At 45.7% G+C, this 23,795-nt stretch overlaps 3 protein-coding genes across 3 annotated transcripts; 1 reads left to right on the top strand and 2 right to left on the bottom strand.

Moving 5' to 3' along the window:
- Positions 1-8,037: 8,037 nt before the first annotated feature.
- LOC123090489 (uncharacterized) lies at positions 8,038-11,842 on the top strand. The gene is made up of 11 exons (XM_044511793.1): positions 8,038-8,233; positions 8,329-9,141; positions 9,228-9,383; positions 9,487-9,675; positions 9,815-10,106; positions 10,191-10,611; positions 10,708-10,903; positions 11,011-11,109; positions 11,186-11,442; positions 11,539-11,614; positions 11,702-11,842. The coding sequence occupies exons 2-11, from the start codon at positions 8,353-8,355 to the stop codon at positions 11,819-11,821; spliced, it is 2,595 nt and encodes an 864-aa protein (XP_044367728.1). The 5' UTR covers positions 8,038-8,233; positions 8,329-8,352; the 3' UTR covers positions 11,822-11,842.
- A 272-nt stretch (positions 11,843-12,114) lies between these two features.
- LOC123090491 (uncharacterized) lies at positions 12,115-12,698 on the bottom strand. The gene is made up of 2 exons (XM_044511794.1): positions 12,482-12,698; positions 12,115-12,396 (listed from the first exon to the last, which is right to left on the bottom strand). The coding sequence occupies exons 1-2, from the start codon at positions 12,695-12,697 to the stop codon at positions 12,115-12,117; spliced, it is 498 nt and encodes a 165-aa protein (XP_044367729.1). The 5' UTR covers position 12,698.
- A 215-nt stretch (positions 12,699-12,913) lies between these two features.
- LOC123094140 (uncharacterized) lies at positions 12,914-17,565 on the bottom strand. Its single transcript, XM_044516200.1, has 16 exons — positions 17,517-17,565; positions 16,651-17,422; positions 16,395-16,538; positions 16,149-16,292; positions 15,788-16,034; positions 15,380-15,472; positions 15,226-15,294; positions 15,037-15,141; positions 14,827-14,940; positions 14,632-14,739; positions 14,396-14,552; positions 14,116-14,311; positions 13,921-14,019; positions 13,585-13,838; positions 13,428-13,503; positions 12,914-13,327 (listed from the first exon to the last, which is right to left on the bottom strand). Exons 2-16 carry the CDS (start codon positions 17,407-17,409, stop codon positions 13,217-13,219), a joined length of 2,676 nt encoding a protein of 891 aa, XP_044372135.1. The 5' UTR covers positions 17,410-17,422; positions 17,517-17,565; the 3' UTR covers positions 12,914-13,216.
- Positions 17,566-23,795: the final 6,230 nt, after the last annotated feature.

Here is a 23,795-nt window from a genome sequence, read left to right as displayed (position 1 = left end):
CTAAAAGGAGGAAATCATGTATTCTTCTTCCTAGCTTTATAGCCAACTATAGAAATACAATATGTACAACTTCTAGCATATATACTACAACTAGAATTTCTTGATGAATCCTCAATTGAGCCTGGAGTTTTCTAAATATTCCAAGGAAAAAATTGAGCTAAACACACATTGGTTTTGTGTTTTTGTCATCACTTCTACTTAGTAAAACAATACATATTTTATGCATCACTGAATATAATCTTAAATCTTAATGAAAACAACAACATGAACGTATGTCCTCCAAATTTTGTACAGTAACATGAGATGTATGTGCGTTCAAATTTTAGTCGAATAATATGAGGCAACTCTCCACATGATAGTTGCTAATTCATGTGAAAACTTCCCTCAACACCAGGACACGTAATTGAACCTAAAAATAATAATTGACCTGCACATTGAAAAATGCCAATGGTTCAATAAAAAAAGCTCATGAAAGAAAACAAAAAGTGTGCCAGATTGTAAGCATTGGAGAACAAATATCCATGTGCCAATAAAGTAGACAAAAAAACCTAACAGGGAGCATCAACTTAGGCTTGAACAAAGAGCTGCCTCCTCCCCGAAAAACTAATTACGAAGAGGAGTTGAAAGCATGGTTCATCAGTTACCTCAACATGCAGAATTTGACAGTAAAACCTATTGTGGCTTTCCCATTTTTTTCCATAAATCAATTTGTGGTGTTATTTCTCCCTACGCCTTTGTGATCCTGATTTTCTTCTTGATTGAACTACTGAAAATTGTTCTAGCGCCTGAGGTGACACTCAAGATGGAAACTGGTCCATGAAACCGTGTCCCCGCGGGTTTTTACCCTATTATGGAATGGGATAGACATGTTTCTATCCCTGTGGGCACAAACCCGTTCCAGCACATCCCGCACCAGGAACCCGGCAAAAGCGTGAAACGTATGCCATGTGATCCCCATCATAGACCTATGCTGGCCCAGTTTAACATTTGTTTGAGGCTTCTTGATGTAGCTGAATGCAATCAGTGACTGTAAACACTTCCTGCAAATGAGGTGTTCCATTTTTCCCTCCAGGATATAATATGTTTGTCTACAGTTCCAAACATACTTGTAACAGTATGTACTGCTGCAATATTCACTTGGCACTTGCTATAAACTCATCTAGAAGTACATATCGGTGATATGTGTTACCGAGATTCGAGAACAATTGGTTTTGTTGGTTCTGTTTGAATCCAATTTATTTTGTATACATCAGGATAATATTTGGAGGACGTCAACTAAAGTATGAGGGATAGGATGATTATCCATAAATAGTTTCATTTTTAATATATATTTTTTATGAAATCTGCGACTATTGCATAAAACATTGGAATGTAAAAAATGGCTTTTGTAACTTAGGGTGGATCATGACCTAGAGGCTTGGGCGACTAGCGCTATTTATTTATTAAATTCAGTAAAAATAGAGAGAAAGACATAAAAGATATAAGATGATGATGAAAGCGTCTCAACCCTGAACAGAGAGCCCGTGTATGTTTATATTGATATGGCGAGGGGAGTCCCTCATAGGATTACATCGTACGTGGCGAAGACAACTGAACCAGGAGACTACATATGGAAAATAGGGGAGAGAGAGAGAGAGGGAGAGAGAGAGAGAGAGAGAGAGAGAGAGAGAGTTAAAGGGAGAATATTTCTAACAACTCTAGCTATCCTATACCGTGAGACTCAAGTCTTCACGATCGGACTACATGATTGAGCCATAAAAATGTTTAACACCCTCACTTAATCTAAACAGTTGTCATTGCAATTGCACCATTCTGGAAGTGATGATGATCAACAATATTTCTAATGGACACACGTGGTTTCAAACACTGTTCTATTGTTTAGAAATATTTCAAGCCCGTGTTTAGATTGATTTGAGGAAATCCTTATAGGAAATGTAAAGTTTCCATAGGAAATTCATTGTACAGTTCATGTTATGATGGGGCATTTATGGAATGTCCGGTCATGTTTCTAGCTAATTGATAAGAAAAGTAGCTCAACTCATTTATTGGTCCCAGCGGCAACGTTTGCACAATCCACACCGAATTTCATGATCAAATGAGTGATTTGGAAACCCACATTCAACTACAAGAGGTCATGTTTCTAGCTAATTGATAAGAAAAGTAGCTCAGCTCATTTATTGGTCCCAGCGGCAACGTTTGCACAATCCACAACGAACTTCACGATCAAATGAGTGATTTGGAAACCCACATTCAACTACAAGATTATTTGGTTGAGCATATGTGAGCTCACCTTGGCAACCAATGGATGTATGGGCTATTTTTTCGTTCAAATGCTTTTGTGACAATTTATATTTCATTTGCTTTGTAAACTATGAGATATTTATTTGGCTCTAAAACTATGGTATTTTTATTTGGTAAGAAACATGCGGACTTTGGGCAATGTTTTCAATATGTATGAAAAAGGGTGCCAAAATAAGGCCGTGCAGACAAAAATGCACCAGTGCATTTGGGTGCACTGCCAACCCAAACGCGGCCAGGGACAAACAAAGCACAAAACGCAGAACCAAACGGACAAAAAGTGGATAAAACCACGTTCGTTTGCGTCGGCGCATTGGAGTTGCTATCACTCCACAAGTCTTGACACTAGTTATTTGGTGGGTGCGCGTGCCATATGACGTCAGTACTTGATGGCGTCAACAATGATGAGTCGAGCCCCATGCATGCATGTTGTGTCATTCTAGTACATCATGTGCATATATAGCTTGCTGGGCAGGTTGGTGTTGGTTCACATGTGCATCATAGATACATACACTCACTCGTGTGTTGATTCGTTCACGGGATCCAACAGGTTGACGTTGCATCGATCAGTAAACCGATCACTCATCCAAGTACACCAAGCGACGGATCCTATGCAGGACTGCACATGCATGCACCACTAGAGTACCAGCTAAACTGGTCGATCCAAGAAAGAATCAGGCAAAGAATCGTGTGATTCGTCATAGGATGGATGGAGTTCCCGAGAGATGCTAATGAGCACCTAGCTAGCTGTGTTGTCGATCCGATCGAGGCCATCACGCAGATTCCTCGGATCCATCACGTACGTGGTCAATTCATCTGGGCTTCGTTATGCTTATGATGTTAAATCGTCCTGTTAAATGCCACAACTTGAATATTCGCAAAAAAAAGTGTCACAACTTGAAGGTGCTCCTGATGTTAAATCGTCAGATCTGGCGTTAACTGGAACTTAGATAGACTTGCTGACCCCAAATGAACTCGTTAAAACTTTGTTAAGCTCAAGGCATTGACACGCTTCAATTAATCCATCCTTACGTACGCCGGCACTTGCATACATGTTACCACACAGACAGAAACTCACATGGCATCTAACAGCGCAAGTCGTACTGTATTTGTATGTATTGAATGGAGCAGCTACTTGTCTTCAGGTCAACTTTAGTAACATGCATGGGTAGCTACAAGTTGCATTTAGCTAGTACCCCCGTTCATACCCCTGTCTTATAAATAGCGAGGATAGGTGCTCTATCCCATGGACATTGAGGTCGTCTCTTCTCTTGCTCTCTGCCATATACTAATACTAGCTAACTAGCTAAGCTGCCCCTTGCAAGTAACTAATGGCGCCTTCACCAAGTAGCAGTGCAACTGTGTTAGCCGTGATGGCTGTCCTTGTGCTGCTGGGGATGGGATGCCGGGCCGCGGGCATGACGGCATGCAATGATTGCAAGCTGCAGTGCAACTCCACGTGCAGCGCCGCCAACTTTGCCGGTGCCGGGCCATGCGGCGCCGACTGCAGCCCGACGCCGGGGTGCTCGGGCTGCCTCTCCTACTACCAAGGCAAGTGCATGTCGGGATGCTTGAGGGCGTGCAAAGCCCAAACACCGGATGCATATGACTGCGAAACCACCTGCAAAGGCAATTGCAGCAACCAAAGCAGCTTATGCGGCGCTGTCTGCGGCGAGTCGAGGACGTGCACCGCCTGCAAGGACAACTACTTCCGTGGGTGCACATCCTGCTGCACCGCCTACTGCAAGTGCCACTGCGTCTAGCTAGCTCCATCGACTCAAGGTTTTAGATTCCTCTGCAATGTAACTAAGGATTCTGCTGCTCACTCATCGGCGCCTCATCGACGACCCACATGTCAGTGAAATAGGGGCGCCAAGTGCAAATCCTTAATTACGTGCTATAATGTTCTGAAACATGGGAGCTTCATTTTCTACATCAAATAATCATTAGGGGCAACATGTTTTCCCTTTAGCATCTTGATAGCTTTTCCCACGGTGTTTTTTATTTGTAATTTGGATGGTAGTCGGATTACTAAGAAATTATCTTATTTTATTTGCTTATTTATTTGGAGTATACTTTAATTTTATTGCTTCAATTTACAATCGATAGAATCTATATATGTCATACTCCTCCAAGAAATTTTTTTTAAATCATCTTTAGACAACTACTTGTATGTCATGACCAAGCTATATATGTCATTCCCCTCCAAGTATGTTCTTGGAGATCATCTTTATCCAACTACTCTGTATGTCATGACCAAACTGTATAAGTCGTACCCCTCCAAGTAAGTTCTCGGAGATCATCTTTATCCAACTTCTTGGTGTGCTAAGACCGAATCATTAATACATGCATGTGATTAGACAGAAGACACTTTATTAGCACTACCATTAAAAATACAACACACACCCTTAGAGTATATAGGTTGTATTTAAGTGTGTTGATAAAAATAACCATGTCATAAGCCAACCAACTGTACATACAACTACTCCAATAGAGTGAATATACCTTGTCCAATGGGTGGTGAGAAAATAAATATGGTTGCTCTATCATCTCACAATGGAGGTCGTGCAAACTTTACAGGTTCATGTAAAAACAACCTCATTATCTCTTCGCATTATTAAATGCCACATCATCAAAAATCATGTATGATCCTAGCATGCGACATAAAGAAGATTTCCTAAACCGATAAATTCTACCAACAGCCATCTTACAACTATTGTAGATGGCCTAATATACTAACCCGCCATCAAGGTGCACTCTGTTTTGTGCAGGCGAAGATCCAATGGAGTTGGCATGCCACCCCCAAGGTGCATATTTAACCGAGGATATGCACTCTAAATGGATACACAACCGAGTCACTCCCTCGACAACCACATGCACATGTGTCCTTCTAGTAGTATGGTACAAGCTCGCAAAGAGGATCTGAAATGCAATAAAGGTAAAAGTTGCCACAACCGGTACAAAATAAACAAGATGACTAAACACCTAGCCTATTGGATCGTCATCAAAACTGATTGTAAGCATCCCGTGCTACCATCTCCCAAAGGTTGCACCCAATAGCAATATGATCCTAGAGCTAGCACTCGTATCTTTTCCGAGAGCCACACCGACAGACTCTCGGTAAAGGTCGGCGAACACTTAACTCTACCCGCGCGGTTTCTTCTCTCTCACTTCTCTCTCTTTCTCCCACGTCCCGCCACACCCCACCGGTTTGGGGCTCACTTAAGGATGTATGGCACTCTCACGTGGCGGCAGCCAGTCTCGCTACCCAAAAGCTCTATCATCTGGCCCTAAGTGGGACAAATTTAGCCATATGCAGGATCTTGAGGCTTATACAGATTATCTTGGTGAAGGTATTCAAAAGAGATGGCACCAATTTTACTCAAGCGAATCCTACAGCATGAGACCAACTTAGGTCCAGAGGTAATATACATAGATACTCCTCTTCCTTAATCTCCTTCCTTTGATTCAAGTTCGCTTGTATGCTAGACCTTGAATATGCACTTGCCACTATTTCGTTTTGCTGGCATGAGTGGTCATGGTCTGAAATATTACACAATTTCTGTTGCTCATCCAATTACTCATAAGAAATTAGTTGTACCATTGGAGGTTGCCCAGAACTCTGAGCCATGTGAAGCAACAAATCAAATAAACATGATTCATCTTCATTTGCACATGGATAATGAATGCCCAATAAGGCATATAAATCAACAAGGACGGAGAATTTGATGTAATGTATGCAACACTTACTAGCCGAGTCACCCCTTTGTAGTACATGAAGGGCCCTAACTAGCTAGTGAAATGTTCCCTGTAATCTGCGTCATTTGGCTTCATCTCATAAACAGAAAGCAGGGAGCAAATCTTGTGCATTGCAATGGTCATCGATATTTGCTTGGTGAGAACAAGGCAGGAGCCAGGGAGATTAGGGCTACTAAAACTGCATGCTCTGTTCTTCAGTTTTTTACTGTATGCTCTGTACTTCAGTTGAGATCACGCCGAGTGACAGAGCAGAGCATGCTATAGGAGTGGCGCCAAACTGAAAATATTTCAGTTGAGTTCATTTTTTTTCGAAAAGGGGGTAAGCCCCAGCCTCTGCATCTGAATGATGCATACGGCTAATATTATTAAAAATCAAAATATCCAACAGAGGTCTCCAAGTCTGGAATAAAAAGGTATAAAGCTCCACCAGAGCTGAAAAGGAAAAGCCACAACCGGCTGGCAAAGAAGGATAAGAGCACTATATGCCTATCCTATTATATGACCGCCATCCAAACTGGTTGAAAATACCCCGAGCTACCATCTCCCATCGGGTAGACGCAGTAACCAAACACTCCCTGGCCTGCATCGGAGTGAGTAGCGACCACATACGAATCAGCGTCGTGGCTCTAAATATAACCTGCAAAAAATGAATATTTGTTGTTCTGTTAAAAACCAAATCATTTCTGCAATTTCAGATTGCCCATAATAAAGCACACACTCCCACACGAATGTGTCTCGCTATATCAAAATTTATCCCATAAAGCCACATCCCAAATAACGTATTGATGGTTTTCTGTGGTGTAATGTTAAAAGCAATGTGGACCGACCGCCACAATGTTTTTGCTAAGGGACAATCTAGAAAGAGATGCTTGATTGATTCGTGTTGGTCGCAGAAACTACATCTGGTAGATCCTGTCCAATTGCGTTTTGCTAAGTTATCCTTCGTTAAAATAACTTGTTTATGTACAAACCACATAAACACTTTGATCTTTAAAGGAACTTTGACTTTCCAAACATGTTTCGATCTAGGAATCACACTAGAGTTGATAACATCCAAATACAGTTGAGTTCATTTAACTCTGAAGCTGCTGCTCCTCTTAATTAGTCTAGACTATTATTGTGAAACAGCAAGCCAGACAGCAAGCCTGCTGGGTTTCAGACCCTTCTATATTTCTTCTAGCTGTACAGTTTTGCTTGGCAGAGCCAATGAAAGGACAAATATGAAGAGGATGAAGGGGACGAAAAATGCTAATGGAGGCCGAGCATCAGGCAGGCCGCTATCCCTGCCGCCCGACCACCATCTAGATTCCCCCCGCCATTGTATAGAGGCTGTATTTGATTTTTTTTCTACTTGTATTGATCCAGCGCTGGCCCATGCACATGCAAAGCCCCTAGGGTGTCTTACAACCTTTCTGACATGTACGCACATGTTTTGACTTTGCAGCACCGATGCACCATGCCATTCTCTCATCTGTACCAGCGGGACGTGCACGTCGTGGTCGAGCGGTGTCCACTCCAACTGGATGTGCGCGTCGTTGTCGACCCTTGTCCACTGCGTAGGCAATGGAGGCACAAGTCCCTTCGTGGCGAATCCCTGACCAGATAAAACAGACACTAGTGCTGTAGTGCACCTTTTTTAATCATCGTTAATGACGTTGGTAGTGTTTTCCGAACGGAAGGCAGTTCTCCCGCTCACCACGTTATGCCTAATGACCTGAATTAGCAGTAGTCAACAGATTACCGCAACATTTCAACATTTTCTCGTCTTTACACTTGAAGTTTTAGAAGCATTTAGTTAAACACGCACTTGACCATTCCACTTGACCACGGTACACATGCGCTCTAATGAAAACATGTCCCCTAATTAGTATTGGGTGCAGCAAGTGTTTCTGGGCGATGTGGTACAGCTACACGCCGCCCTCTGTGTCCCACTTTTAGAGTCATGTCACGTCTTCAATTTTTATATTCCCTCACATCAACCTCACCCTGTTGTCATCTCCTTCCCCCACCCAACCTAGTTCTTTCTCACTCTGTTTTCCTCACCGGAACCTCAGCTCCGACGCATCTAGGTGGGGCAGCCTGTGCCTCGCCGCCGAGCCGTGCTACTACGGCGAGCCCCCTCATCTGCCGGCGCTGCGCGACGCCAGCCGCCGGCGATCTGCTCCGCACTGAAGAGGTAACCAACGCCAATCCCCACTTAGTTTTTCGCCACCGACGTGTTCAGTCTTTCCTGTGTTCTTGCTCGTTCGTCCTCAATCTAAATCGTCACAGCATTTTTTTAGGGGAGTGATAAAAATGTCAGACCTTTTTAGTGGGATACAAGCTGCGATGGTTATAAACCGTGTAGAAAATTGTGACAAATCTGTTGAAGATTGGGATAGCGACGGTGATGGTTCAGGTTGTTCAACGGGGGTAGCTGGAACACCATGCTTCACCTCGCGGTTATCTGTGCTAAAGGCTGCTTCAGTAATTGCCCAGTTTAGCGAATTTAAGAGACAGTTAGTTAGCGAAATCGGTTTTGGGGGAATGTTAGAGTTGAAGTCATGGCAAAAGATTAATCTGAAATACAGTGCGTACTTGATGGATAGAGTTGATTTAGATTCATGCTCCTTAAACCTGGAGTCACAGGGGGTGTTGGATTTGGTTGACAAGAATATAAATTATGTATTTGGCATCCCATGTGGCAATCTAACCATTCAAGGTGAAGGCGTTGAACCATCTGAAGCTTGTATCGAGTACACGCGTGTAGCAGCATCATTCAGTGAGAAAGGCACACATAGCCTAAAAGCTGCTGAATCAATCTTACTTGCACCCATAACAGAAAAATCAACGGAAACAGAGAAGCATTGTTTCAAAATTGCCTTTGTGATTTTCATCATTGGACATGTGCTTGCTCCGACCGCCAAACATGACTACATATCAGTAGATTTTTGGGCTGCACTGAATGATGTCAACAAGATCAAAGATTGGAACTGGGGGGCATATGTGCTGAAGAATTTGTTACAAGCAGTTAGGAAGTTCAAAACCGATGTTTCAAAGAGGAACCCAACCATACATATAGTTGGATGCCATCTGTTTCTGCAGGCAAGTAATTTCTTTAGCAAACAAATTCATTTTTTACATTTTTAAAACAGGATTCATTCATGCCCATATGTTTTGCTGCAAAACAGGTGTTTGTTCTCGACAACTTAGAGCTCGGTCTACTAAACAAGCAACACGGAGTAACACCAAGAATAGGCTTGTATGATTATGAGTCAATGAAAAAGATGGTCGAGCAAATCACAGTAAACATCCCAAGTGGTGAAGTCACTCTCAGCGGCGGCAAGGTACGTTTGAACTTATTCTTCAATTTTCCAACGGCATACGCAACCCACAAGACAAATTTTCTTCATTTTCTCATCCAGGACTAACTATGTTTATGGAAATCAGGTCAGGGATGATACGCCTGCAGGGGGTATTGAGTCACATGTAAATGTTGCAGGCACAGGAAAGATTGCCAAACCAGCTTTCACCCTGAAAAGAGCAAGTACTCCATGCTCGCCAATGTTGCGATCTACTTACACGAAGAATGGCCCGCAAGAGTTTTCAAACTATATACGATCGCGGTACCCAACCATAGTAAGTACCATCCACAATTTTGTTGGTTTTCTCATATTTTTGTTTCCTTTGTCAACCAAATTTTTGTTGCACTCCTGATACTGAAAAGGTCGGAACTTGCTAACATGATTTTCCATTTTCTTTGTACTAAAATCCATAGTCAGCACAGAAACTTGGCATTCTCCTTCGGGAACAAAATGCACGCGGCCTGGCAAACATATCGGAAATGCGGCAAGCGTTCCAATCAAACATGTTCACATTCACTGACAAGCTAATGGCGTGCCTCGGAGAAATGTGTACATGTTGTAAAGCACACGGACGGAAAATGTGTGTCCTCAAGAGCGAAGACAAAACCATACACGAACCGCCCCCAACTCCATCAACTGAACAGTTAAGCACTCCACTAGTCACCAAGATTGGACCACGCCTTCCTGCACCAGGAATGCCAGAAGGTGTGTTTCGATACAATCCCAGTTATCACAATCCCAACCATTTTTCATATGCATCCCCACCTCATAGCTTACACAATTTTTCAGGTCAAGTGTCTGCTACTAGTTCTGTTTCTAGGAAAAGGGATGGAAGCCTATCATCAAGTATGCAGTCCGGTCCATCTAAGAGACTTTGTTTACCAGCCTCCATTGGAGAAGATGACCTTTGCCAAAAACAGAGACCAATAGCCCAAGATTCTATAGTTATGGACATCGCTAGCAGCATCCTGTCAATGTATGATGATCTAACAACCGTCCTTGTCACTTATTATGCCGAGATCCGTCCAGCACCCACGGCGATCTTGTTTGGTGCAACAACAGACGGAGCACCTGTGAAGATTGACCTGGCACAGTGCAACTTTGGGAGGGACCCATGGGTTGCTGGTTCGGTACCCCCGCCCCCTCCAGAAAATGCGCTTAGGGCTATACGAGACTGGATGTCAGCAGCATCCATGACCAATTTGCAGAGGCAAGATAAACCTAGACCCAACACATCAATTATTTACGTCGACCCCCCAAATTCATAGTATATCCTAACCACATTTGTTTTTTAATATTACTGTAGGAATTGGATTTTACACCTTAAACCAAGGCTCATATCAATCGAAGGGATTGAAATCCAGCAACAACTTGCACATGGAGACCCAATGTCACACGAGATATGTACTGCTATCTTTCGGAGGCTTGCCCAACTGGACCAGTCTTGCTCTAAGGACACGCCTGGCAACATCTGGAGGAAGTACATAGAGCCTGACTTTGCTGTGAGACACCCATCACCCTTGTCCACTCGAATTGAACTGTTTTTTTACCGCTCCATACATGCATACCCCATTTTACTAGTGTTGACACATTTTTATCATCTTCGCAGACAACTGTTTTGTCGAACGCCGATCCATTGACTGGTCAATCTATTCGCACTGGGTTTCAGGAAGGAACAGGTCTTTGCAACCCAGCTTCATGCCGAATGGTACGACACTTATGAAATCATTTTTTATGGCAATTTGTCAACACTAAACATATGTAACACGTTCTTTTTCATGCAGTGGTTCATCCCAGCAATTCTTCCAGATGGATGGGCTGTATATTTATTTGATATGATGCGGAAACGAATCATTGTGTTAGACCCAGCAGTTGGCCCATTTGGGTATAGCAATAGGCGGGTCAGCATGCACGAGTTTGTAAGCAACAAACTGCATGCTGCCCTGTTCAACTGTTTACATAGTTTCTTCAGTTCTTGGCACTGTGATTCCACTAACTGGGGACGCACATTCCCGATCATAATGCGGGAAAAAATTGAGAGGTATGTCTCCCTTTCCATTGTAGTCACTCTTTTTTTTCAGTTTTGCTACTGTTTACACCCTGATTTTGATTGCCCGCCGATCTATTTTTTTTCTAGAGATGAAACTGGCTTGGGTGCTACTTTCTTTGCTAGGAATTTCGACGGTGACAGGCTACAAATCCCGCTGACCAAAGTAATTATTTCGATTTCTAGTCGAACATACTAAAGCCATCTACATCTGCTCATTTCTGTTTTGCCAATACAATTCTGTAATTTTTAGGAGACGTTGGCATCACACAGCAACCTCATGCTTTACGAGCTGATGCGGATGCAAGGGAACCAAACCAAGGCGGCACACGATTCACTCGAAGCAATCAAAGGAACGTTCCTTGTTCTTTAGGGCAGCTAGAAAGACGAGCAGTTTCGAAACAGCATCGGTTGATGCTTTCACTTATTTAAGAACATCATTTGAGAGTCATTCCCCCAACTAGATGTATTTTTTTATTACCTAAATGAAGAAGACAGAACTGCACCTGAATAATTTTCTGGATTTAGCCACTTTCATTACGGAAACAATTGCATTATTTCACCTTTGAATGCTTCGATAACATAAGCCTCACTAAGGCAGGGATACATTTTTTATAAATATTCGCAAATTGATCTAGGTAGTTCACAAGGCCAACCGATCTGCATCTACATGCAGAACACCTTGTAAACAAGTGCCACCACAAGAACACACACAGCAACTTTCAGCACGTACCCACTGTGCTGTCTGGCAAGGTTTCGCGCTGGGACTTGCTCTGCAATCTCCTGACTTTCTTGAAAATGTTGGACTGCCTTTGCTTCCGAACGGAGCTCGTCATTCATCCGTTCAAGCATACGAACCTTGTCCCGCAGATCGATTAATAGTTGTTTCAGGAATTCATCTTCAATAGGATCATCGTGCCAAGCGTAGAACTCGCACCCCCCCCCCATCTGCAACAACATTGCCACAAGACAAGTTGACAGACCAAGACTCAAGCCCTCATAGTAGAACAAGAAGAGTTTTCGAAACACTAACCCTTGCCTTGGCGCATGTGTAGTACCTCCTGCCTGGATTGTCGTCACTCCAGGAGATCCACATGGCCGCTTTCGGCCTTTGCCTACACCAGCAAGGCACAGCTGGATGGTAGTCCATCGGGCCAACTCTGTATCTCACCGGAGACCTAAAGCTACAAGTGTACGATCGCCTTGAGGAAGAAGACGCCCTAGAGGTGGCAGAATTTGAAGAAGACATGGCTCACTCTTCTGGCCGTTGCTAGCTCGAAGGGATGGAGGATTATATAGCACAGGACCTGCCCAACGGCTACTTTTCTCTAAGAGGATGTGGGCCCAACCACTCAGCTGGGAAACTATTTATATATGTTGACCCCCCCCCCCCCACATGCGCATCTGGTGAGACTACCCCCCCCCCCTGTATAGCCCAGACAACAACAACATTATCTTTTCCACATGTTTAGCTAGGCTAACATACTCAATCATTTGTTGCAAACAAACTAATGCAAACCGACACACACTCATGTATGGTCACGGCTGATTAGCAACCAGAAGTCGTGTTTACAAAATACAGTTGCCCTCGTGCATGGCAACTCACTCCACATAGAAATTACAACTAAGAAAGTTCAAGCGATAATGTGAATGCCAATCCCAACACATCTCATGGGATGACAAAACCGGCTGCAAGCCCGCTACAAAAAATGGCACACCTTGCCACGAACGAACTGATGCCCGAATGACGCAATCATTCGGTGCAAATCTATTCTTGCTCTTCCTCAACTATCTCCATTATGCCAGGGCGAGGAGCAGTGTTGCCTTGGCATGCTAATGTCTCGTAAAGCATTCTCTTCCGACGTTGTGGAAGCCCATGCTGCTCTCGCACATGAAAAGCAATAGAGTCAAGGAGTGAGTTAAGCACATTTTCAACAAGAGAAATGATGAAAATGCAATAGTTAATAAAGAGAACTTACAACTGGGACATCTTCCTCGAGGCCGAAACCGTTGAAGTTGTCAGCGTAGTACGCAATGTATCCGGGTGTCTCACCCCTGCCAACATTTTTCAAAGTATATCAACTCCTCAAGAAAATTAAGAACCAACATAATTAATGAACAAGTACCGTTGCTTACCCACTGCACGAAACGTGCATCCCCACGTTATAGACCACCGTCCATTTGGTAATGTCCATATCCCAGCCGTCATCCATCATCATGCCAATAATCTTCAAAGCTCTAACAACCGTGCGCACCGTACTACCATGTTTTATCTCATACACACGCGTAGTCTGATCTGTGTACAACGGATCAAGCACATTGAGTATCTTGCGCTCCATGTCAAAGACGTACAAGCTCCAAGCATGCCAGAGCCACGCTGGCATCATAATCTGCAAACCATAGAATTAGTTATATCAGCTGGACCCACTCACTCAATCAGCTAGCAACAGGTGTGTGCACGTGTCTACGTACCAGACGGCACAGGCTGAGCCTAAAACCTAGCCTTGGTGCAGCAAGCAGCCCCAACAAGAGCTCGCGTGTCTCGGCAGAATCGATGCTATCCATGTGTAGCTGCCAACAATAAATTTTTTTGAAAGGTCAGCATAGTTGACATAAATCATGGACCTTCACTTAGTCCCTTTTTTATTGAACTAACAATGAACTAACCACAACATCAGGAGGAACCAAACCCCTCCAGTTTGGCAGGTGTACTCTTGCCATCATCCTACTCTCTCTCTCATTCCACCCACGCACCCATGCATCGAGTCCCGTGTACAGCATTTCACCAAGCAAACTGAACTGGTACTTGATCTTGTGACCATCCAGGCGTAGGACAGTAGGATTGAAGTGTTCGAACCAAGTCCTGCTAATCACAAATAACAGTAAATTATCAATGCGCCAGTAGGATGCGCTCTGCCGTACGGAGAACACAGGAACGGGAACTAACCTGCTAAGTTCGGACGGCTCGCTAAGCATTTCGACCGTCTCATATAAATCCATGCAGACGTGGTCTGGGTAGAAGAAGTGATGAAGTTCCAGCTCAAACGGCGAAAAGCCATAATTATGTGCAGCAGGTGGCTGGGGTGGCATTGCTGGAACAACCGCTGCACGCAAGAGGAACATGTCAGTCCTGCCCAAGGTCAATTTAAACACGCATGCAACAGGAAGAATTTTGGAACCCACCTAGAGGCAGTGGGTTACTCTGCTGGCCACCTCCAGGTAAGGCAAGCCTCTTGTTCCCTAGCGGTGTGACTGTGGAAATACGTTGTTTCGGCAGGTCCGGCGCAACAGCTACACACGACCCACACATTTTCCAATTAACGATATAAGTAAACGTAAAATAAAAAGTAGCACATGTTTGGACCTGGATACACTAACCTTCGCCCATGGTGGTATCTCCACGATGCATCATATCAGGCACCACTTGATCCCTTGCACCACAGCCAAGGGCCTCATGCATGGTAGTCTGTCTCGTGCATCTACGAGGAGGCACTGCACAGCGGTCGGAAAATTGTATACATGAGGCCATTCATTTTGTCTGACCAAACCAGCCGTGCAGTTAGCATGTAAAAGTCAACGATCACTTACATTGAATGGTAGGACCTTTGCCTTTTACATCTTCTATCATTGGCTTATCGTCCGGCTCGTCATCAGGCACCATAGGCTCATCATACTCAAGCGGGGTCACTGGCTCTGCAACCATAACACGTAGTGAAGCAGATTAATTAACCTTCAAAAAAAGGAATTCACCAATGTCACGTTTTTGCTGGCACCAACCTTTTCCACGTGCAGACTCGATGGTTGGAATGGCCGCGCCCTGACGAGCAGCTTGGCCCGCTTCCGGCACTGGAACAATAATTAGCAATCAGCCTTTGCAATATACGCTTTTTTAAAAGGAAGAACATGTTAGCGTGATCGCGACCAAACATACCATGTTCCTTATTTGCATCCTCGTTTCGGACCACAACAGCCATGAGAGAACGCGCCGCCTCACGTGACGTTGCTGCGAGATCGGTGACAATATCTAGTTGAATAAGACAAAGATTTAGATCTCCGTTTGTTAGCATCCAGGCTTTAAGCAGAGTTGGCGACGTATTAGAAGATGTCGTGCATGCAAACTAGTGGCCCACATCCATGCAGACTCGTGCCTCATCCACCACCCCTCCTCCTCTAGGCTGCATGCATGGCACACTAATACATGCATGGCACACTAATTTTTAAACCAGACCCTTAAAATAATAACACATCATTGCTACAACTATATGGATGCACATTTTATATACTCGCTAATCACTTTATTCTTTCTAAAATCAGAAAGTACACTTGCGCAGATGCATACCTGTCATCCTTCTTGGAACATGCGGGGACTGGCTCACATTAGGAAATGCCGCAGCAACTGGAGCTTGCCTCTTAACCCTTTCAATGAAATCATCTAGAGTTTCCTCTAGATCTCTCTGCCGTTTTGCAGCTGCCTTCGTGCGTATTTCTTCCAGTACCTTATCTTTCGCCTCGTCGACCATCTTGACAAATGCCTCCTCGCGTTTTCTGAACTGGTTCTCCACTGCTTCCCTTAGAGCCGCTAGAATCTACACATGGACAAACGCAGAGTTGTCAGTCTACTTTCGCATGGAAGGATCTGCAAAAAACTACTAGCCATACAATACTTGACAGAAGCGAACAAAAAAGAAGCTGTAACACACCTGCGGATCCACCTCCTTGTCCTGGGCCATGCCAAATCCAGCAGCCGTAGCATGCACACCAGGGCTTGGTGTGTTCAACGGTTGGGCTGGAGCTGCACTCCCGGAAGCAACATTGAATGCCGGAGATCTAGGCACATCTGATACCTGCATGCGAACAATCGAAATGAATTTATTAAACATGCAGTTCCGGCATACTAAAGGATAGAATTTGCATTCATTGAAGAGAATATTTTCTAGCTACGTCACCTCAAAGCCAGCATCCACACCGTTCCTCGCTGCATGCTTCTTGGTCTGTAGTCTCATGAACGTGTCCGAGTAGTGAGCCAGCCTAGGAAGTGGCAAGCCCTCACGTCCTTGCATCCCGTGCTCGTGGTAGTCACAGAAAATTATCTGTGTGACATTTTTGGCAAGAGAAGCAAGCAACACTTGTCATTTGCAAGCGAGGCCGCATGAAATCATGGAAAAAAATAAAGATGCATCAAAAACAAGAACTTAAACTAACCTGCGGTATAACGAGACACCCCTGGAGGATTAACTGAGAAGGGTCATGGAGAAGATCCTCCCTCAGCTTGGTTGCAGCCTCTCTCAACCCCTCGACCACATAATCACAAAAATCATAGTCTGATATGTGACTTGGGTCAGCAAGAACTGGCAGCAGCTCGTACGAAATTCTCGGATGGGCTCCTTTTGGAACAAGAAAAGTCGAGGCAGCTATGATTGTACATGCCGCCATCATCTTCTCCTTCTCTGCGCCAACTATTGCTACCTTGCTTGCAGTTTGCACTATATTCTTTACTTTCACAATCGGGATCTTGCATGCCTTGTGCATTTGTGTATCTAAAATGTCATGCAACCTTGCTAGCAAGGCTCCCCGGTCTGCCAAGCAAGCACCACCGGGAATATCTATCTTCCTACCACAAGGCTCTAGTCCTAGGCATTTGGAAACCTCCCTACCATTTATCTCTACAAAGTTACCATCCCCCATGTCCATCTTCATGTTTTTTGGATCTATGCGTGACAGAAGAGACATGGAGAAGATACGATTTCTATTGCCTAGGAGCTTGATTTTGCACAACTCATCTATCCCCGCGCCCTTGAACACAACTTTCATGTTCGGGTTCCAGTCACCCGCGATGGAGTGAAGCATACCCGCGTTGTAGGCTGTGTTTAGGACGGGAACCTTCTTCGTAGCCACCATTGTAGAGGAAGACGGCACATCCGGCGGCGCCGCAGGCGAACAGTACCTTGGTCTGCGACCCATCCTCCCAGCAAATCTGTTTCAAGAAGAACACTTGCGTAAGAACACCAAGAAGAGAAGAGAGGAGCCAAGGTGATATGGACAGGAGATGAACAACGAACAGCTAGTACCTTTTGCCTTGGGTTCCTGCTGTTCCGCCCAGCTCCGGAGAGATGTGCTTTGCTTCTGCGTTTAATCTCCTCCCCCCCAATGCGAGCAGTACATATATAGACCTGCTCCGGCCAGACGGGTCCCTGTGCCTCGAATTGTTTTTTAACCTAGTGGGCCCCAGTGTGTCCACGCATGCGTCAAGCCATGTCCACAAGCCGAAGCCCCAATTGGTTTATTCACCCCACCTCACCGAACAAATGAGAGAGCACGACCTAACTAGAAATATACTCATCGATAATCACATTATGCTAACACCATAAGCATAATCTTTTAAGCAGTAATATACTCATTGTTTTTTTTGTTGGCACGTGTACAAGTAATTACCCAAAAAATTTCAAACAGTAACACTCGACAGATAGGTCACACAAATCATGCGAAAGAAAATGATCCAAATTAATTTTTAAGCACGGGAACTGATACATTTTCTTGCAATCTCCTCAACTGATACATTTTTTTGCTCTAACTTATCTAGATCTTGGCACGCTTGCATGGAGGGCTTTCAGCGTCGTCTTCTTCACCACCGTCGTCGCAAGGCCCAGTAGCTGACATGTGGTCCCCATCAGCCAGCACGCATGCAACGCTTTCCTTTGCATGTGCCATGCAAGGATCGAAGTCTGCTGCCTCGTCTTCGATCAAGCACAACGGCAGCTGCACGGTAAGATCCACCTGCTCACAATGCAGTTGTAAACCCAGTTAGATATTTTTGCATTCGGAGCTCTCACAAGCATAATGCTTATAGCGGAATCAAAATGCAAAATAAAGAATCACTCATAGACGGCATGTTCTCTTGATGATTTTTTTGATCCATCGGCATTGCTGGCCCTTGTCCAATAACGCTATCCTGCAATTAGCAACCAGATGGAGTTCTGAATGATATTTCTAACGAAAAAATGAACTTTTTTGTTAATGTCAAGTCTGCGCAAAAAACAAACAACCTCATCACTGGCTATTTCTATGTCCGACGACGGATCATGGAACACGAGATCATCGAGACCTACGGCAGCACTAATGACCTGGTGATGCATAGGGAGAACATATTAGAAGACCAAATCATTTCTAAGGACTGAGACGGTAAGTTTTAACAGTGAGATACATGCTCTAACCTGCACCCCACCAAGTGTCAATGTTGAGCCGGATGCCTCTGTGAGCTGGGAAGCTGGGAAACCCGTGCTGCTGGCATCGCTGCTGGGCGCCATCCCCTACTCACTGATAGAATGATTTTCTGGAGTGTCCGCGCCACGTCCATAAATAGAGGCCCCAAAATTTTGGTTTCCCTCCAAAACAATGGTTCAAATTTTGAAAAAACCCAGCTACGTATCGTATCTAGTTTTGATTTTGAAATCTATGGCACCAGATGAACCACGCATTGCATATACAATGGCTACTGCCTATATGAAAGCTAGTACGTTTGGTCATGTCCATTAATTGCAGCACAGATGGACGGAGTGGTGCACCTGTCCACTGATCTTGTCAACCACTTGCCCGGTTGGCCCGCAGATGAACCGGCGTGATGAGTTCAAATAAAAAGGTTTTGGGAGCAGTGCTTCCATCACCAGTCACTTCAGAGCACGCCCAAGCTTGTGTTCCCGCACCCCCCTCCTCCTCTCGTCAACCAATCCACCCACACCCCACACCCCCCACTCCCAACCCCACCCACACCAGACCGTGAGTCCCACACCCAAAAGCACGGCGCCATGTGCTGGGAAAAAAAATTGTCCAAAACTATTCTTATCAGTCCTAAGCAGCCCTCCGATTTTGCATTTTTTTCTAAAACAATATAGATTTCCCAATCGCGAATTAGTTCGCCCAAAAAAACAATGTGTCCACAGCCAAAACGAGCTCTATGGTCATGCATTGCGATCCACCATGGAACTCAACATCACACGCCGGTATGGGTGCACGCCATGAAATCCTGTTACATACGTCGAGTTCACCTGCGCAAGGCAGAGCTCGCGTGACCCACTGCCGCCTGGGTGCACAGTGCAATGGAGCACTCTACTGCAAGCTACTAACTAGCCTTTGTCACTTGAAAAGACGACAACAGCGACATCAACGCAGTCCTCATTGTACAATTTCTTGACTTCGGTCTCCATGGTGGTACTTGGGTTAGACTGAAGCTGTCACAAGCAGAACTTGGCAGCTTACACATGCCCCTTGAACCAAGCAATAGATGACATTACTTGCGCCATTTTACTGATTTGTAAGAGCAAAAAAACCAAGCCTTGACAGAGGCAACTTTTTAGTTTGTTTCTTGGCTTGAACACAGACCACTTCAAATAATAAAGGAAATTTACCTAATCCCACATAAGGAATACATGATCATGCCCACATTACATGAAAGTTGACGAACCACAATTTTTCAACGGTTACATGAAACGGAAGAAAATTGTCCCACATTCGATGCAATTAAAAAAACTCTCTCTATCCTTAGGAACTCTTAACGACTACAGGAAGTTTGGCTCAAATGGGCCGGATTTCTTAGTGCCACAATTGTTGCGTCGATGTCCAACAACACCACAGTTCGTGCATTTCGGCAACTTCCTTGGAGCCTTAGGTAAATCACCTCGCTGCGGACAAGTTGTACATTTGTGCCCTTGTTCTCTGCAGATCGTGCAAAAACGGGACCTCTTAAGTTGTTGCTCATACGGAGCCTTGTCCCTGCTTGTCGTTGGCCTTCCCCTTTGCCTCTTCTTCTCATTCAGCCCAACAGCTGAGCAACTAGATTCACCATCAACTTTATTTGTTTGCAGCACAACATTGCCACCCACATATGCATGTTCTTTTTCGGCTAGAGTCTGTTGTTGTTTCTCTCTCTCTCTGCAAGCCCCATTCCATCTTTATCAACACTAAGTGGAAGCAGAGTCGCATGCACCTCCTTCATCATCGCCATGAAAACATCATAGCACTTGACATTGCTGTCGCCAAGCACAACACACTCCAGCGCTTTCATGTACATGGTGTGGTGCCTGAATGTATCACTGGCCGGAGGCCCTCTGTCTCTCTGATACCTAACCAGATGCTCAGGAAGAATGTCCCGAGCATCTCTCGTCCATCTCTTAAGTATGTGTTTCGGTGGTATTTTTTGCAAACGGAAGTGCACCATCACCTGTATCATGGCGGAACAAATCATGTCATATAATTTTTTTTCATGTGGGGTATCAAACATGACAACGTGACTGAATTACACAATAACTTTGAACAAAGAGCTCACCTGCAGTGCATGGCAGCACACTAGCCCAGCATGCTCAAAGTACCCGCACTCGCAACTGAAAAAACTCTCATCTGCATGGCAGCACTCGATCTGGTGGCTCACATATGCGTGGAGGCACTGGACGAAGCCCATCAGGAGGCTGTCCACCTCAAAGCCCAGGTGGCTCATCAACCAGCCCGGGAGCAAAAAGCCTGTCCACTGGAGGCGTTTCCAGCAGCCCACGTGCTGCACCACAAGGACATCAAGGCCACGTACGTGAAGGCCATGTACGTGAAGATGATACACATGTTTTGGATTGTTCATCTAATGGAGATGCAGCCAGTTCGGAGGAACAGGATTCGCCAGAAATTGGGAGTTTAGAAACTCCGGCTGAAAATTCCTCGTCGTGCCGCTGGCGCTGCCTGGCGTGTCTTCAGGCGCACCAGCCGGTCCTTCTTGCTCGTGCGCGTGTGACGCAGCGGGAGTAGCTGGCGCGTCTCCATTTTCTGCCGCGCCGTCCGCGCCGTTTGTCGCGGCCGACGTCTCCGGTTGATCACCAATGTCTGCATGCTCATAATCATCGTAAACAACGTTGAAAATATCATCGGAAGACGGGTATACCGGCTCGGTGGAGTTCCAATTCCATGACCTTGCTTCTTCAAAGACCACGTCGCGCGTCACAACCACCTTATTGGTTGAGGGGTTGCACGCACGATACGCCTTCGTGCCTTTTTCATAGCCAACCAACACCATTGGAGTACTCCGATCCGCCAATTTGCTAGTATGCCCGGTCACTGTCTTCACATGCGCTACGCACCCGAAAGTGCGAAGATGATCAACCGTGGGCTTGTGTCCTTACCATGCTTCGTACGGCGTCATCCCAACCACACTCTTGGTTGGAGCCCGGTTCAGCAAGTAAACGGCCGTATTGACCGCCTCACCCCAAAACTTGCCCGGCATGCCTTTACTTTTCAACATGCTTCGTGCCATCGCCACCACGGTTTGATTCCTCCGTTCCACAACACCGTTTTGCTGCGGTGAATATGGCGCCGTAAGATACCTCTTGATCCCTTGAGCTTCACAAAATTCCGTGAATGCACGAGACTTGAACTCACCTCCCCGATCGGTACGGAGGGCCTTCAACTTGGCTTCAGATTCTACTTCAGCCGCCATCTTTATTATCCTGAAGGCTTGCAAAGCTTGGTCCTTCGTCTTCAACAACACGATCCACATGAATCTGCTGAAGTCGTCGACGACAAGCAAGAAGTATCTGTTTCCGGCAGGGGTGGCCGGTGTAATCGGTCCGCACAAGTCTCCGTGGACCAACTCAAGAGCTTTACTTGCTCTAAAGTTTCCCTCTCTTGGGAACGGGGCTCGCCTTTGTTTCACAATGAGACAACCGTCGCACACTTGGTCGACGTGATTGATGCACGGTAGACCACGTACCATCTCCTTTTGTCCAAGTTGCCGAAGAGCCTGGAAATTTAGATGACCGTAGCGCGCGTGCCACTTCCATGCCGAGTCGTCCATGCTCGACAGGAGACATACCAGATCCACACGATCCAAGTTGAGGACGTAGAGCCTGTTCGGTGACCTCTGCACCTTCATAATCAACATCCTCTGACGATCATACCCCCATAGAAAGCCATCTTCGAGCACAATCTTGCAACCACGCTCCTCGAGCTGGCCAAGACTTATGATGCTACTCTTTAGCTTGGGAATATAGTACACATCTGTGAGTACCTTGTGACCGCCATTCTTCAACTCAAACAGGACAGTACCTCGCCCTGCGATGTCAACGGTCCGTCCGTCGCCGAATCGAACCGTGCCTCCCACCGAAACACTGAGCTCAGAAAACTGGTCCTTGTCGCCGGTCATGTGGTTGCTAGCGCCCGTGTCGAGGTACCACACGTGCCTCGATGTGTTCATCCTCTTCTTATCGTGAAGATAAACTGCCTCCTCTAAGAGCGTGACAACCTTTGTAGCCGGCACCTTTGGAGCTGGACTATCCTCATCCATTAGCTCGCATACTTCGACCATGAGCATCATGTCTCCATCATCGCCTCCTTTGGCCATGAGAGCTTTCTCCTTCGGTGGTTTCTTGCACTCCGACTTGAAGTGCCCCATGATGCCATAGTTGTGACACTTGATCTTGCGCTTGTCGAACTTCTTCTTCTTCGGAGCGCCGTCCCCGGCGTTCTTCTTACTTTGTTCTTTTGGTGCACGATCTTGGCGAGTGTTGCTGCTAGAGCCCTCGCATCCTCTCCTTGAGTCCAGCGCCAGCCACTGAGCCCGTGTGAGCATGACATTCTCATCGTTCCTCCCATCCCCGAGACTGTACCGCATACGCTCGTCGTGAGCCTTGTAGCGTCCGACAAGATCGTCGATGGAGAGAGTCCCGAGATCGACGCACTGCTCGATCACCGTGACAATTTGCAGGTACCGGGGAGGGGCTGCGCGCAAGAACCGCCGGACAACCGAGGTCTCCGTAAGGTTTTCACCAAGCGCGCGGATCCGATTGACGAGAGTAGCCACCCGTGAAGCGAACGCATCCACGGACTCATTGTCGCCCATGACCAAAGTCTCATAGTTCCTTAGGAGAGTTTGGAGATTGGCTTGCTTGACGCGGGTGTGTCTCTCGAACATGAGCTTCAAGGTATCCCACGCCTCCTTCGCCGTTTCTTTGGCGATTACGTGTTGGAGGACATCCATCGGCATCACCGAGTAAATCGCTGATGCCGCCTGCCGATCCTTCCGGTGCTCGGCTCCCTCCTTCTTGAACGCGTCGCCTCCTGGATCGACCACGTCCCATAGCTCGTTGGCGCGGAGACCACACTCCATGAGGGCCTTCCAGACCCCGAAGTTCTCGCGATCAAACCGTGGGTATGACGTACCGGGTACGGCAAGTACTTTAGCCGCTCCGGACGATTCCTCGTCTTCGACTGAACAGGAGACAAGGGAACGTCCGCCGACACCAGTCCGTCTTCGGCCAGTGGTGGATTTATATCCGAAGAAAAATCCAGTGAAAATAAAAGAAGATGACGACAGT

The sequence above is a fragment of the Triticum aestivum genome, chromosome 4B (assembly GCF_018294505.1).
Source record: "Triticum aestivum cultivar Chinese Spring chromosome 4B, IWGSC CS RefSeq v2.1, whole genome shotgun sequence".
Classification (NCBI taxonomy): domain Eukaryota; kingdom Viridiplantae; phylum Streptophyta; class Magnoliopsida; order Poales; family Poaceae; genus Triticum; species Triticum aestivum.
This window is presented reverse-complemented; position numbering and strand designations above follow the sequence as displayed.